This window comes from Alosa alosa, chromosome 9 (genome assembly GCF_017589495.1).
Source record: "Alosa alosa isolate M-15738 ecotype Scorff River chromosome 9, AALO_Geno_1.1, whole genome shotgun sequence".
Lineage (NCBI taxonomy): Eukaryota > Metazoa > Chordata > Actinopteri > Clupeiformes > Clupeidae > Alosa > Alosa alosa.
Genome location: NC_063197.1, coordinates 27,024,817 through 27,040,006, shown reverse-complemented (window position 1 = coordinate 27,040,006; position 15,190 = coordinate 27,024,817). Strand labels below are relative to the sequence as shown.

The 15,190-nt window shown below is 43.6% G+C and overlaps 1 protein-coding gene across 4 annotated transcripts in view; it reads right to left on the bottom strand.

Annotated features, from left to right (window-relative positions):
• The window catches only part of dennd1b (DENN/MADD domain containing 1B), a 99,390-nt gene that overhangs the window by 58,213 nt on the left and 25,987 nt on the right, over positions 1–15,190 (bottom strand). For 2 of the 4 annotated variants that reach the window (XM_048251709.1, XM_048251710.1), the window contains exons 4-6: positions 8,108–8,166; positions 6,706–6,825; positions 203–272 (exon numbers count right to left, since the gene is read on the bottom strand). In XM_048251709.1, coding sequence (XP_048107666.1) covers positions 203–272; positions 6,706–6,825; positions 8,108–8,166 — 249 coding nt within the window. The remainder of the gene's footprint in view (positions 1–202; positions 273–6,705; positions 6,826–8,107; positions 8,167–15,190) is intronic. The other 2 variants (XM_048251708.1, XM_048251711.1) reach the window with 1 other exon arrangement.

Sequence of the window (15,190 nt, the reverse complement as noted above, 5' to 3'; positions counted from 1 at the left end):
CCCAGACCTTGTGCAAAGCCGTAAAAGTATAGACTTTTTTCTTTTCTTTTTTTGTTGAGCCAAGGGTACAAAACAAGCCACAAAGCCCTGAAATGTTCACATGACACATTATTTCAGATATGTGCAATGCAGACTGCCTATTTATATGTCAAACTTCAATAAAGAGAACAGGAATTGACATTGAAAATGTTTCTTGACTTGCCTGTTGTTTTGTTAAGTAGTCGGCCAGTGTATTCAGCAGCTTGTAGTAAATCTCAAACCAAGGGAGATAACTGTGGAGCAGAGAAGAAAATTAGGGCTGATATGCAACAATCAATCTTTACTAACCTGATTTACAGTCCAGTCGTTCTGCTAAATCAAAAACTAGTACCACATAGCACAAGATACTAATAGAATGAGGTGTGTGTGTGTACGTGTGTGTGTGTGTGTACGTGTGTCTGAGTGAGAGAGAGGAGGAAGAGAAACAGACATAGAGACTGGGGGAGGGAGGATGGATTTCACTGATTTGTCAATTAAACATCACTGTAATTTTCGTGTAAATGTCTGCAAATGATCCTAAAATCACTATGCTGTTTCCCTACCAGTGCTGCTTCGACAAACAGTCCAGTTTCAAAAAAGGAGTCCTTTTCCAGGAGCCCAGTTACAGTGCATCACTCACTAATTATCGTATTGTTACCAAGGGGTACACAACATTTCAAACATTCCTGGCATGCCTTTGAAGGGGGTATGTGGTGAGGGAGGTGCAAAATCAAGTAAACATATTTGGTGTCTTCTCTAAAAAGACTACTCAACCACTGCAGACTCATCATAAGTCAGCTAATTTTACAATCATACTGAGCCCAGATGCATGAGCCAAAGCCTGGACGCCGCCAACAAGCAGCTTTATTTGTCTTTTACCTTCCTTACAAAAAAATATGAATACTTCTTCCTTGCCAGCATCAATTTCATTGAAACAAATGTTTTAAGTGTAATTTATTCTATGATTCTGGTTTAGCTAATGACATACTAAGCTCACCAGAAGCACTGCGAATGTGTAACATCGTTTCTCTCTCTCTACCTCTGACAGATTCTTGGCTAAGTTCATATGATTTTTTTTAAGAGGTGGAACGAGGCCAAGGTTTTGTTGTCTTGGCTTGGGCAAAAAAGGCTCAGTTCCAGTCGTTATGCAATGTGGTGTGATACTAAAGGCAGAGGTTTGTTACAGTTCGGCTTTGTGCTAATGTGCATTTTATCAGGGAATAATGTCTTACACTTCATTAGCCTGATTACATCACAGTATTGGACTGCACTGGGTGTCAATCACTCATGTAAACATATGTGTATATATATACAGATATACACACATATGTCACTGTAATACATCAAAACATGAATAAATGTGTTTTTAACAATAAAAAAAAAAAACATTCAGCATACTATATATTATGCAAAGTCCAGTGCATACATACACTGGGAGTTTTCTTTCTTTCTTTCTTTCTTTCTTTCCTCATCCCCCCCTCCATCATTCTTTTTTTTCTTAAATATATGGGTCAGTGAGCACTCTGCAGACTGGAATTAACAGACAACAAGAAAACAATAAAGTGAACGTAATGCAAATTTTCATTTTGCTAAATCCTGCACGTGACGTGCCAGAGCCGGAGCTGTGCGGCCATGCGAGACAATCTCCTGAGTCGGAGTGACCATTAACCTGAAACAATCAACCCGTAACATGCCAATATTTTGACATCCGCATGTAAAACTTCTCACAATTTGGGTCATCCTTGGCACAAGTGATGACGACGTGTCTGCACTCAAGTCCAGTCAAAAGCACTAAAGAGTAACACTTGATGCAAATTATTATTATTTTTTTTAAGAAAAGCTTTTTAAAAGGTTTTCGTAGGTCTTTCTACGGTAGCCACCCAGAGTGACGTAGCATTTCAGAAGCCTCCACACTGAACCTCCACTTAAGTGCCGTCAGGTTTTTGCACAATAAAGGCCAAAAGCATTATCTTTCCGAGTCGCTCTTTGTTTAAGATGCTCGGCTCCTGCTATTTAATCCTTCATTTTTCATGTATGAAGGTTGTTTAAGCAGCAGTCAGAGAGGCAGACCAGGCCTCAGCACCCCACGCTCCCGTTACCACCCTAAATGAGACGGCTTTGGGAGCCAAATAAATTATTTGGCCGTTTGAGCAGCGAACCTTGACTGGGAGACATTCAAGGGAGGTATGCACACCTCTTCAAACCAAAAAGGAAAAAAAGCTAAATAAATAAATAAAATAAGAAAACCTGGCATGGTGCTTTATTTAAATGCAATAAAGCATCAAATTCTTTTTTTATGTAATTTATAGAAGATAGAGAGTGAGCCAGAAAAAGAAAGAAAAAGATGTTTCCCCTCCTTCACAGTTTGGGACTCAAATCTGTTTGTGTTCCACAAATCCTGAGATAGGGAGACATCCATCATGCCAGAGTTCCCTGAAGTTGTGCAATCTCTCTTTGCTTCGACTCTAAGCAAGGCTGTATACATGAAAAATAAACGATGTAATCTGCGGCATGCTCACAAGCTCCATCACACATTTATCCTCCTGCCGTACCTGCCACACTCAAAAGAGGCCTTCCGGCAGATAAGCACACTTTAAAAAGGCTGATTTAGTGATAATGCACAGACAAAGTCATTATTAAAATCCAGTAGACATAGGTTCATCTATAATAAGATGTCTGTGATGAAGTAACATACAATCCAATGTGCTAAAGGTGATTCATTTTTATTTAGTGGGCTGAGGGTGTTTTTAAGCACCAACGGGAGTTGTTCATTATTTCTTCTGCTATTTTTTCTCATAGAGGTAATGCTCACAGTAGTGTCCTGTGACTGGATGGTGGGGCATAGTTACTATAGGACACTGTACTACCAAACTAGATCACGGCAAACAAATGAGAATGTAAGCAATCAAATTCTGGAAGAAACAAAAAAAGACTGCTTAAAGAATATCTCAGAATCAACAAACTTGCACTCCTCAGCTGCAGCAGTTGGAACACCCAACTGCATTATTTCACGCAAGACTGGTCAAACTGCAAATTTTGCAAGCATCTGGTTTAACAGAAAACCATACAATTCTACCACCAGTTGGTCAAACAGCATTTACTAGCATCTAAACCGTACCAAAAAAAAAAGCGTCTATTTCCCAGTCCCCACATGGGTTTTAAATGAGGACCAGCGCCAAGGCTTTTTGCTTTGGGCTTTCATAAATAACTTGAACCTTGTAGCCGGCCGTGAGGTGTGATTAGGCCTCGCCTTTGCCCCTAGTAAAGGTTAAGCAAAGGGAAGGAAGTGTGGCCCGTCTGCCTGCTAAGTGACCACTAACTGCCGCATAGCCGTCTGGTTTAACGGCGATGCTGAGTCTCGGGGATCACATAAAACTCGGATTGAAGGGGGGAAGACTAGAGGGGAGGGATAGGGCCATGTTTTTTTTTGTTTTTTTTCGTCCAGCGAGGATTTCTCAGAAGTCCAAGGGCTATTCCTTTGTGATGCACAAGACTGGGAGAGGTAGAGGAGAGTATGAGAAAGATAGAGAGAGATAGACAAACTGGAGAGAAAGAAAGAAAGAAAGAAAGAAAGAAAGAAAGAAAGAAAGAGAGAAAGAAAGAAAGAAAGAGAGAGAGAGGGAGAGAGAGAGAGAAAGAAAGAAAGAAAGAAAGAAAGAGAGAGAGAGAGAGAGAGAGAGTGAAAGTGATAGTTAAACTTGGTGAAACGTAGTTTTGCCTCAGGGAGCCGGGGCCTTTTGGGCAGGAGCGAAAGCCACAGATCTACAAAGGCCAACCGAGCACTGGCCCACAAAAATATCTGAGGGGAGCGAGACAGAAAGAGAGAACAAGAGAAGAGAGAAAGAGAGAAAGAGAGATTGAAAGTGGGACCAGTGTAGCCCCGGCCCACATAAAGCTGTCCTACTCATTAGGCAACTTCCTCATGTAAGCAGAGGTGACAATTTTATGGTCCCAGCACTTCAACAATCATGCCTACTCAAACTGTTTTAATTACCTTTTCTTTCATTCTCTTACCAGGAGGGTGAAGGTGGAGTGTTAGATGTGAGACATCTACCCTTCACATCAGCTTTCACTGATTTATAATAATTTTGAGGATTTTAAGCATTCTGTGGAGTTTAATGATCACCTTTGCCATTTAATAAAATTAACGTTTAGAAAGATGATTTTCATACATTCACTATCTATGCTCTAGTGGGTCGGAATCAAATCTGGGGTTTACACTTTAAAGTGACATGCACCCAACTGGAAGAAAACCAGATGGCGAGGCAAAGAACTTGAGACCCCATTCTGTATAATCAATGCAAAATAATTCTTCATACCTCGCCAGGCAATTAAAGAATTTATTTTAACAGGCTTCGCCATCATACAAGAGCACGTCTATATGAGATATACTGTCAGCTTGGACATCTTTTAATGATCATGGACGCAACGGCATATGCACACGTGCACAATATCATGAACAGCACACAGTCATTTTCCTTCATTAAAACACATTTGCATTCACATATGCAGCTAGATTCATAAAAACAAAACAAAAAAACCCTAGATAGCCATCCAAAAAAAAAATAGACATACAACAACTTTCCATACATTTGTTTTAATCTTTCTGATTGCGAACGAAGCAAGCCATGCAAACTACTCAGAATGCATAATGAATTTTATACATCATGTGTCAAATGCATTAGCATGTCAGGCTCACTGAGAGGGGACAAGGGAGACTTTGGCTAATTGGCAGCAGGCCCTCATGCATAATGATGGGGAGCGGAGTGGTGTGCTGCGCTGCGCTAGGCTGCGGCCGTGCTGCAGCGGCATGGCATGGCACGTCACTCCGCTAGCTACCGCTCTCATCGCTGGCAAGCTTCTGAGCCAGTAGCCCAATAACGAGAAGGGAAATAACAAAGGCCAAGCAGCGTGGGAGGGATGGAGGGAGGGGTTGGGGGGGGGGGCTTGACAACAGCTCATCAAGTCCATAATAAACCCAAGAATGTCCATCAATATCAAATAGCCATTTCGTAATACTGCCCTGCGCTGGCCCTGCTCAACCTTCAGGGGCTTCCTTTAAATTCCTTTAAATTTTATATAAAAATATAAAACATATTTAACGTACTTCAGTCCAATTATGTTTAGTATTATATTCAACTCAATTAAACTATACATTAGATACAATTTAGCATCTATAGATATGTGAACTAAGGAGTCAAATTAAGATTTGTGATCCTTACTATAGATAATACAAGATAAAAATGTCTTGACTGGAAGACATTCAATGCATACCTCTTCAAACCAAAAAGGGAAAAAAGCTAAATCAGTGCAGTTATTATGCCATTTCAAACTTCATAGTTTCACTTAATTTAACTATTTGTTTTATTATTATTGCCACGCTGGTTGGGACAAGGTGCACAGAACCTTGCTACAATAGATATAACCTACATCAGACCTAATGCAATCATGTATGCTTCATTCAAAGTTTTGCCAGTAAATAAAATTTTCAGCGCTCTCACTGTTCCCACAGCAAGATGATCAGAGATGAAAAGTTATTAGGCGCACAAACTATTGCACATACTTGGGCATTTTCTTCAGTCATACATTTATTCTTGTTCTACAATGATCAAACTGATTTTAGGGCATTATAAGTATTGGAGTTTGGGTGGCAGCCAAACGTTCAGCAAAGAGCATTCATAACTGGCAAATTTAGTGGGATCATAGTATCTTCCGACCAAAATGTCCCTACAATGGATGATACTACTGTTTTGTTGAAGACATTGGCATGCAACATCTTTTAAAAATGCCCACAACAGCACAGTTGACATGCAGCCAAATGTTCGGCAAAGAGCATTCATAACTGGCAAATTTAGTGGGATCATAGGATCTTCCAACCAAAATGTCCCTACAATGGATGATACTACTGTTTTGTTCAAGACACTGGCATGCAACATCTTTTAAAAAAGCCCACAACAACATAGTTGACATGCTAACTCGTGCCCTTTGGGGCTGGTAGGCTCTTGCTGTAAAAGCTGGCTGGTCCGACCCAGACCACAGAACTACATATTGCTCCGCCTTGGCAGTTAGCGGGAATGACAACGGTACTTCACATGACAGTGTACCATGAACTTAAATTATTAGTTGTGCATGGCACCTTCTTTAAATTGCCACTCACCCTTAAAGCATGTAATTTAACTACATACAATTTATGGTACCTAAGGTATCTAAGGGACATTAGAGCTTATAGAATGTACTTGAATGACAACATCTGAAGCCATCCTACTGACAGTGTAACACCAATCCCCTAGATAATAACAAAATCCTTATGGATTCCACCTGTGTTTTTAAGTACTGATTCATCACAAATGTAGGTCTTTCTGTCGTGCCAATTCTAATAGAATAACCTGAAATGCAGTTTAAATGTGCATATGAGAGTAAATTGAGCTAAACACTCTGGTTGTTCAGAAAATCAGTAGTGTTGAACAGTTTGGTGAATGAGTGCATTAAAGGAACTCCGAGAGAGAGAGAGAGAGAGAGAGAGAGAGAGAGAGAGAGAGAGAGAGAGAGAGAGAGAGAGAGAGAGAGAGAGAGAGAGAGAGAGAGAGAGAGAGAGAGAGAGAGAGAGAGAGAGAGAGAGAGAGAGCAGTGCTGGGACTGCAGCTCATCCACATTGCATACAAAATGAAGTAAATAAACCCAACATACCTAAGCAAACAGATGCAGATGCGACATCCGGACGTCAGCCGACAGAAGCCGAACCTCTGCTTGCTCTCGATGTCCGTAAGCACAAATGTGAAGTTCTGGCCCACCTGATTTGGGGACACTCTGAAACAGGCACACACAAGCACAAATCAAATCTAAATGATGTTTAATTGGCTGGGCTTCTACGTTGGTAAAGATCATTTTGAGTAGGGATCAGAAGAATACTAACAATATCAGGAAAGACAAACAGAATTTATCAGGGCAGGCCCATATTTGACAGATGTATGCATTTAGTTACCTATGTATAGGTAGTTAAAAAATAACATAAACTGTTAAAAGGAGTACTTAGAAGACTCTCTTGCACAGTTCAATGTTGATCATATCTGTTTTATAACACAATAAACACAACTTGAGCGCTTCATTTATAGGTTAATTTGTGAGTCTTTGTGGAATACATTTAGAAGAGTTAGGTCTGATATGTGTCATACAGACTCTGACTAATAAACTAAGGACCACAATTCTTTTCCATCACTAGATGGCAGCAGAAAAGCTTTCTGCCAACCCTGCCATCTCCCATCCCCCTCCAACAAAACTGGTAAATATAAGTGTACAATGATTCTTTTTTTTTTTACATCACCATTCCCTAAAAAATCGCGTTGGACTGGGAGGAGGTACGAGATACAAAAAGAAAAAAAGAAAAAAAGAAAAAAAAAAGAAAAAGAAATAAGGAAGCATCAGCCCACTGCTCTCCAGGGGAACTGCCACAGGACTGAGGCTTTTTGTCACGTCCAAAGAGCCGAGAGCCTTTCTCGTCCAGAGCGCGCTACCCATTCAGTCTGGCTCTCCCCTCCTGCTCCAGCACTGGCTTCTTCCCAAAGGTTAGACACACGGCCCTTTTCAGCTGGCTCTCGTTTTTTTTTTTTGTCGTCTCGCTATGTTTTTTTTTCAGGCCCCAGTATAGCGTGGAAAAGAGGACCAGTTTCTCTTGGTGGCGCTTCTCTTGGCTCAGGGCTGGTGTTGTGCTAAGTGAGATTTATAACAGCTTCCAGTTTTTATGGCCATTGAGCTTGTTGCATCGCTTCCCTGTTTAGTGTACTTATTTCGTACACACACGCAAACATACACACACGCAAAAACACCCCCACACACACCCACACACACACACACACACAAGCTTGAATGCTTGTGTGAGAACAGGGAGGGAAGGGAGACTGAAAGACTCAGCAATGTAGAATGCAGAAACTGCAGGGTGGCTACTAAACACGCTCACTTGACTGCGATGGGATCATTTTGCCATGCACGCTCGCCATATAAGCTTTGAGGAAATGACATAATGTGGCTGATCCTGAAACAGCTCGTGTAATCGAGCCCAATAGAAGATAGAGGGGGGACAAGAGGGACTTACCTCTCCACATCAAAAGGGAAGCAGAACTTTGGCACAGTCTGGAGGACCTCCTGTAACTCCAGTAAAAAGAGAAGAGAAAACAAAAATGAAATATCACTGGTTCAGTTTTACACACACACAGCTTTACTTGACCACGCACACACACACAGCTTTACTTGACCACGCACACACACACAGCTTTACTTGACCACGCACACACAGCACGTACCACATACTGTATGCAGAACAGCATTTGTTAAATGCACTTGATGACATAAAAACCTGCATGGGGTGTGTGTGTGTTTGTTTGGGTATTTTTAGCCACAGGATAAGTGAAAAATAGTATTGATAATTAAATATTTCAGTAAAATACAAATAAAACAACAAGAAATAGCGTGTGTGTGTGTGTGTGTGTGTGTGTGTGTGTGTGTGTGTGTTTGTGTTTTTGGTCTGGAGCGGAAGAGGACAGGGGGAGATATAATGATGAGGAGGAGGTAGGTGGGTAGGCAGCAGATTAAATTATTAGGCCTGATTAAATCCATCGATTGCCAGACCATTATGTTGGTGGTGGCGTTTGTGTGTATTATGAAAAGATGGCAGATTGCAGTGACAATGGCCTAAGTAGCACAGGGGCTCCCACTCCGTAAGTGGACGACTGGAGAAGAGAGGATTGCAGGGGAGGCTTGGGGGGTAGTGGGGAACGAAGGGGATGAGAAGCCCCAGCCTGGAGGGGTTTGGGGTCCCTAGTGGGACAGGGAGGTGTGTGTGTGTGTGTGTGTGTGTGTGTGTGTGTGTGTGTGTGTGAGGTGGGGGCTTCTGTGGCAGCATATGGGGGTGTGGGCCCCGCAGAGCCCGCAGAGAGCCTGCGAGGGCCTGTGCAGCCCATGGAGCAAGCCCAGCGCCATATGGGGGGCCCCTCCAAGCCGCCACTGCCGCCGAGCTGAGCTGAGCTGTGCTGCGCTGGGCGGCTGGCCTGGGCTGGGCTGGGCAAGCGGCCGCGGGGAACTGTGACTGATCCCGGCTCAAGGAATAAAGCCGCCACCAGCAGACAGGAGGGGGGGGCAGGAGAGGGGGGGGGGCACAACAACAATGAGATGGTGCATGCGTGTGTGTGTGTGTGTGTGGTGCTACATATGTTTTGAATGTATTCTTACATTCATTATTTATTTCAGTTTGTGTATGTGCATGCAAATTTATAATGCAGCCTGTGTGTTGATAATATATTTCCTCAACATATTGTATACGTGTAACGTTAAGTGTGCTGATTTAGAAAATATTCCACCACTGTATGAGCAGACACATAGTGGTGCTCAATGAGACTGTGGATATGAACATGCATATGTGTGAAAATGAAGCAGGAATGCATGTCTGTACCTCTTAAGTGCAAATATGGATAAACGTGCCAGTGTTTGTGTGTTCAGCGTGTGTGTGGGTGTGTGTATGTGTGTTTGTGTGTGAGTGTGAGTGTAGCTCATGGTGCAAGCCAGGATAGCAGGATTGGCATTCTTCTGGAATGGCTCATCTCATTTCCACACATATGTCTTAATGCGAATGAATGTGTGTGTGTGTGTCTGTGTGTGTGCGTGTGTGTGAATGTCGGATGCCTGCTCTGCTCTGTAAAGCTGTCATCGTCATCATCAGAGCCCTGATGCGGCCGTATGCGAGCGCTGCTATTATTAACCGATGCGGTGCACGCAGCCAATATGTTCCCCCGACACTGACACTGCCACGGCTGCTGCTGAACGTCACGCCGCGCATATGGAGCACAGTCTCCGCTTCCACACACACACACACACACACACCTCTTGCTGCCAGCTCTCGATCGGCCACGCCTACATCAGTGCACACAGACACAGACGTGCGAACATACCCACACAAACATGCACACCCAAGCTCACTGATAATCAACAAGGTATCAGCCGCAGTCACCGTTTTCCTTGCTACAGACTTTCCCTATTGAGATGCCAGCCTGAAGATAAGGGTGGAGATGGGGAAGGGAAGGGAAGTATGATGAAGATGTTGTCAACAAATACGGAAGTTGATAAAAAAAAAAAATATTTACGAAGTTTAAGCATTGATGCAGTGTGCCCTGGCGAACGAACTCATTATCCAAACCAAAAATGAACTCCTATTGAAAACAATCCCAACACATGCACATTTTCATTAATCTACATAATTACAGATCTTCAAAACGATAAATACTGTTTAAATCTCAGACCCAGGTTAACAAAAATGTGAAATCGTTAAAAAAAATTAAAGAAAAATGTATACTATTGTTGTGTTCATTTACATAAAACAAAATGTCCACAGGACAGCCATTTCCCAGCCATTTTTAACACAGCTCAGTTTTGAAGTGAACTTCAGTGTGTCAGGCATGACATTCTGACAGTCACCATTAACTTGCTGTCAGCTGGGGAAGCAATCAACAGGAAGTGCAACTTGCTAAACTGTTCACACAGCAATAAGCACTTTGCCTTGTACCGATACATCGTACAAAGAGGTCCCATGTGAAAGCCTCAACTAACAATGCAACAGTGAGAATCTAAGAGGTGTGAGATTGAGAGGATCTTGATCCCATCATCTACTGTAGTACTGCCTTACACAGAGAAATACATCACAGAGAGGTTATGTGAGGTCTCTGAGCAGATCTAACTTAAATACGGCTCAAAACATTGACATATTCCAGAGAAAACAAGCACACAGACATTGGACAATTGGCACAGCATGTGTATAATACCGCAAGTTTTTCCGGTATGGGTTGGCTGCAAATGAGGCTGTGATGTGGTAGTGATCTGGAAACTTAAGGGCCTAGTGGTAATAAAAGTTGATCGTTATGACTGGAGAGTAGCTTAGAAGAAGTGCTCACCTCTTGTGAGTTGAACCGTTCAGGCTACTTCCTGTGTCATTTGTACCAGCAGTGATCATGACATGGCACAAGTATTCAGCTCACACAGTGAACATCTGTGGGATGGCACAGTCAGATAGTGTATATAGGCTACTTCCTGCCTTTGAGGGTGGAGAGAAAAGTGTCCATTTCCTCTACCTATTCCAACACCAACAAATGCCCCACCTAGAGACGGTTGCTTAGCATCATCAAGTACAGTATCTATTAATCAACACCATACTCACAAATGGAGAGAAGGCTGGCAATATTGGCAATACCCCAGCCTGTGCTACAATGTCCACGAATGAGGCAGTGGCCTACAATGATATTATTGGGTTACACAATGCAGCAGGATAACTCAATATGATGGAATAATGCAACTTCTTTCCACATGGATAACAAGGCAAAGAAAAAACATTCTAGATGTGGTCTGTGGACCGATGTCTAACTCGACAATTTAAGTACTGTAACAAGCATATTAGGTTTTTTGATGACGTTCCTGAGAAACAACTGTGTGGTTCATTTCCTCTTTCGAGATGAGGATTCTGACCATCAGCATATTTCAATTATTTTGTGAGAATTAGAGAAAAAAAAAAAAAACATATCTGGCAAGCACCACATGGAAAAAGGGCATGAGAGGCAAAACCATACACAAAACAAAGCAAAAGAAAAAAAACAACTTGCTACATGTTTAAAAATCCACATGAATCCTGCGAGAGACCAAGACCAGGAGAGAGAGAGACAGAAAGACAGAGGATGGGGTGTGAAAACAACGAAGCCACTGGGCTTCCCAGAAGCCTTTGAGACCCAACAAAAATGCTTCCCACGATTCCCCTCATGGCGTTAAGCGGTGAATCCCACCAAGGCACCCAACGTGTGTGCCTGTGTGTGCAGGCGTGCGTGTGTGTGTGTGTGTGTGTGTGCACACCTCGCCTCCTTCCTCTCTTTTTTCTCTCATTCATGCAGTTGATCAGGGGACCTACACCAAAGCAGAAACCTGAGAGGAGGTGGGAGAGGTAGAGGTGTGTATGTGTGTGTGTGTGTGTGTGGGGGGGTTGGCTGGTGTTGTGATGAGTGGTGGCGAGGGATTGCATCACCATAACGGCTGCTGGTGGGTCGTATTTTTATTTTCCATTTTCTATTTTCTACCCCCACACCCCATTCCAACCCTTTTTTTCCTCCTTTCTCTTTCTCTCTTTCTCTCTCTCTCTCTCTCTCTCTCTCTCTGCACCTCTCCCCCATCAATACTAAGCATTTTCCCAAGACAAAAGAATATAAAACAGCTAATGCATTTACAAGCCACTAGAGGTGTCGGGCTGGGCCGGGCTGGGGCTGTGCTGTGCTGTGCTGTGCTGTGCTGTGCTGTGCTGTGGCATTATTTATTTACTGTTGAGACAGGGGTATCAGTCAGTGAGACAGCAGTCTCCTTCCTGCTGGAGTCCCACAGCGGAGGCCTGCAATCACAGCACTCTCTCCCTCCCTGCCTCTCTCCCTCCCTTCGCTCTCTTACTTTTTCTCCCTCGCTCATCCTCCAATTACCTCTCTCCCTTTCTTGTTCTCCAGTGCTCTCTCTCTTTCCTTACCTTTTCTTCAATCTGCCTCTATTCCTCTCTGTATCTATTCCTTCTATGACAAAGATTTTCATCCACAGGTCTCTCTCTCTCTCTCTCTCTCTCCTACCTCCATCCCTCTTCTCCTTGCCCTGCCCTACCCTCGCTTTTTATTTATTTATTTCCCACACTGCACCAAGACTCCCTCCGGAGATGATGCCTCCCCTTCCTGTGAAGGTGTGTGGCAAAATGTATGGTATTGTGTCGGTAAGTGAAGTGAGAGAGAGGGTGAGTACTGGTGTGTGTGTGTGTGTGTGTGTGTGTGTGTGTGTGTGTGTACGCTTCGGTTTCTAGGTGTTCTAGGTGTGTGCACAAGGGTGAGCAGGTGTTCAGGGTACAGCTTCATCCTCAACCAAATTCAGCATAGGTTCTTTGCCACTCAGATATACAAACACAGTTACACACATATGCACACATACACATACTGTATGTACACACACATACACACACACACAAAGAGAGTAAGAGAGAGAGTTGATTGACATAGGAAGAAACACATGAGCATATGAGCATATATATTTATATTAATCTATTGTTTCATTAGCCAGGAGTTTGTTAGCTGTACCACAGCTGTTCAATGTTCTGATGCATTATAATGGTGCACATATTGGAGGGGTGGGTGGGGACAGGGTGCGAGGAGGAAGAACACTCCTCCTCTTCCTCTTCTAGACAGTAAACACACACACACACACACACACTTCAAGCTGTTTTTTAAATCTTTTCCTATTTTTTTTTTTTGTTTTAAACCAGGGCAATATGCAGTAAGCAGAGATCACTTCCTTCTGTCAAAACTCCCTGTCAGGAAAAATGAGGAGGAGGATGGGAGAGCACAAGAAGAGATAGGGAGGGAGAGAAAAAGAGATAGAGAGAGACAAAGAGGGAGGGAGAGAGAGAGAGAGAGAGACAAAGAGGGAGGGAGGGAGAGAGAGAGAGAGAGAGAGAGAGAGGGAGAGAGAGAGGGGAGAGAGAGAGAGAGAGAGAGAGAGAGAGAGGGAGAGAGAGAGAGGAGGTGAGAAACAGATAGGAAATAAAGACTAAAGTGTGAGATGGAAAGGGAGAGAAATGCGAGAAATGAAGAGCGAACGGAAATGGGAACAAGAGAGAAGGAGTGAGTGAACAGGAAAAGGAGAGAAAGAGGGAGCAGGTAGGAGTGAGTGAACAGGAAAAGGAGAGAAAGAGGGAGCAGGTAGGAGTGAGTGAACAGGAAAAGGAGAGAAAGAGGGAGCAGGTAGGAGTGAGTGAACAGGAAAAGGAGAGAAAGAGGGAGCAGGTAGGAGTGAGTGAACAGGAAAAGGAGAGAAAGAGGGAGCAGGTAGGAGTGAGTGAACAGGAAAAGGAGAGAAAGAGGGAGCAGGTAGGAGTGAGTGAACAGGAAAAGGAGAGAAAGAGGGAGCAGGAAGGAGTGAGTGAACAGGAAAAGGAGAGAAAGAGGGAGCAGGTAGGAGTGAGTGAACAGGAAAAGGAGAGAAAGAGGGAGCAGGAAGGAGTGAGTGAACAGGAAAAGGAGAGAAAGAGGGAGCAGGAAGGAGTGAGTGAACAGGAAAAGGAGAGAAAGAGGGAGCAGGTAGGAACGAGTGAACAGGAAAAGGAGAGAAAGAGGGAGCAGGAAGGAATGAGTGAACAGGAAAAGGAGAGAAAGAGGGAGCAGGAAGGAATAAAGTTAGGAGCAGCAGAGGGGGAGAAATGGTGAAGTGACAGCCAAGCAGAGAGACAGAGGTGAGAAAGAAATATGGAGACAAGGACAGAAGAAGAGGGAAGGAAAGAGAGAGCAAGAGAGAGAAAGAAAGAAACAGGGACAGAGGAAGGGAGGGGAGATGGAGGAGGGGGGAGAGAGAGAGAGAAAGGGAGAGAGAGAGAGAGAGAGAGAGAGAGCCTCCTTTGGGCTCTCTTCACACCTCTCTCTCACTCATCTACCAGCCTGTGCTCATCCCCAGGGGGCAGGCAGTCTTTAAACCTCCATGCTCTTTAAAAATTCACCCAGCCAGCAGGTCCACGCGCCACCGTGGAGCTGTCTGCTGCAGATCCCGGCCAGGGTCTCTGTGTGTGTGTGTGTGTGTGTGTGTGTGTGTGTGTGTGTGTGTGTGTGTGTGTGTGTGTGTGTGCAAGCAAGCATGATTGGCATAGCCACCAAGCTGGTGGCACAGTGGCTCCCTATGACAGGTTTAGCGGGCTGCCTCCACATAGATCAATGCTAGATCCCCATGGCTCCCCTCTTTCTCTCTCTCTCGCTCTCTCCCTCTCCATCTCTCTCCCTCACTCACACACACATACACACACTCCTTCCCCAATTAGGGTTCTCTCAGCTCACAGCACAAAACCCTGGCCATACTGCATGCATTTATGAAAGGCCTCTGGCTACCATGACAAAGACAAGCTCAATGTTTTTTTGTTTTTTTTAAAAGGAGCACTCTCCACTTGGCCTCCCATAAAAAACTGCAAGTTACCATTTGCAGTCACAGGAAGCTTCATTTTTATTTTGATTCACTGCTTCGTCTGCAAGGGAAACGGAGCCCTCAAGACGGCTCCTGAATAACTAAGAACAGACGTTAACTAAGCGTCATCATCATATCACAGTTAGATTATGTTAAATTGTTACCTAAACAGAAAAAT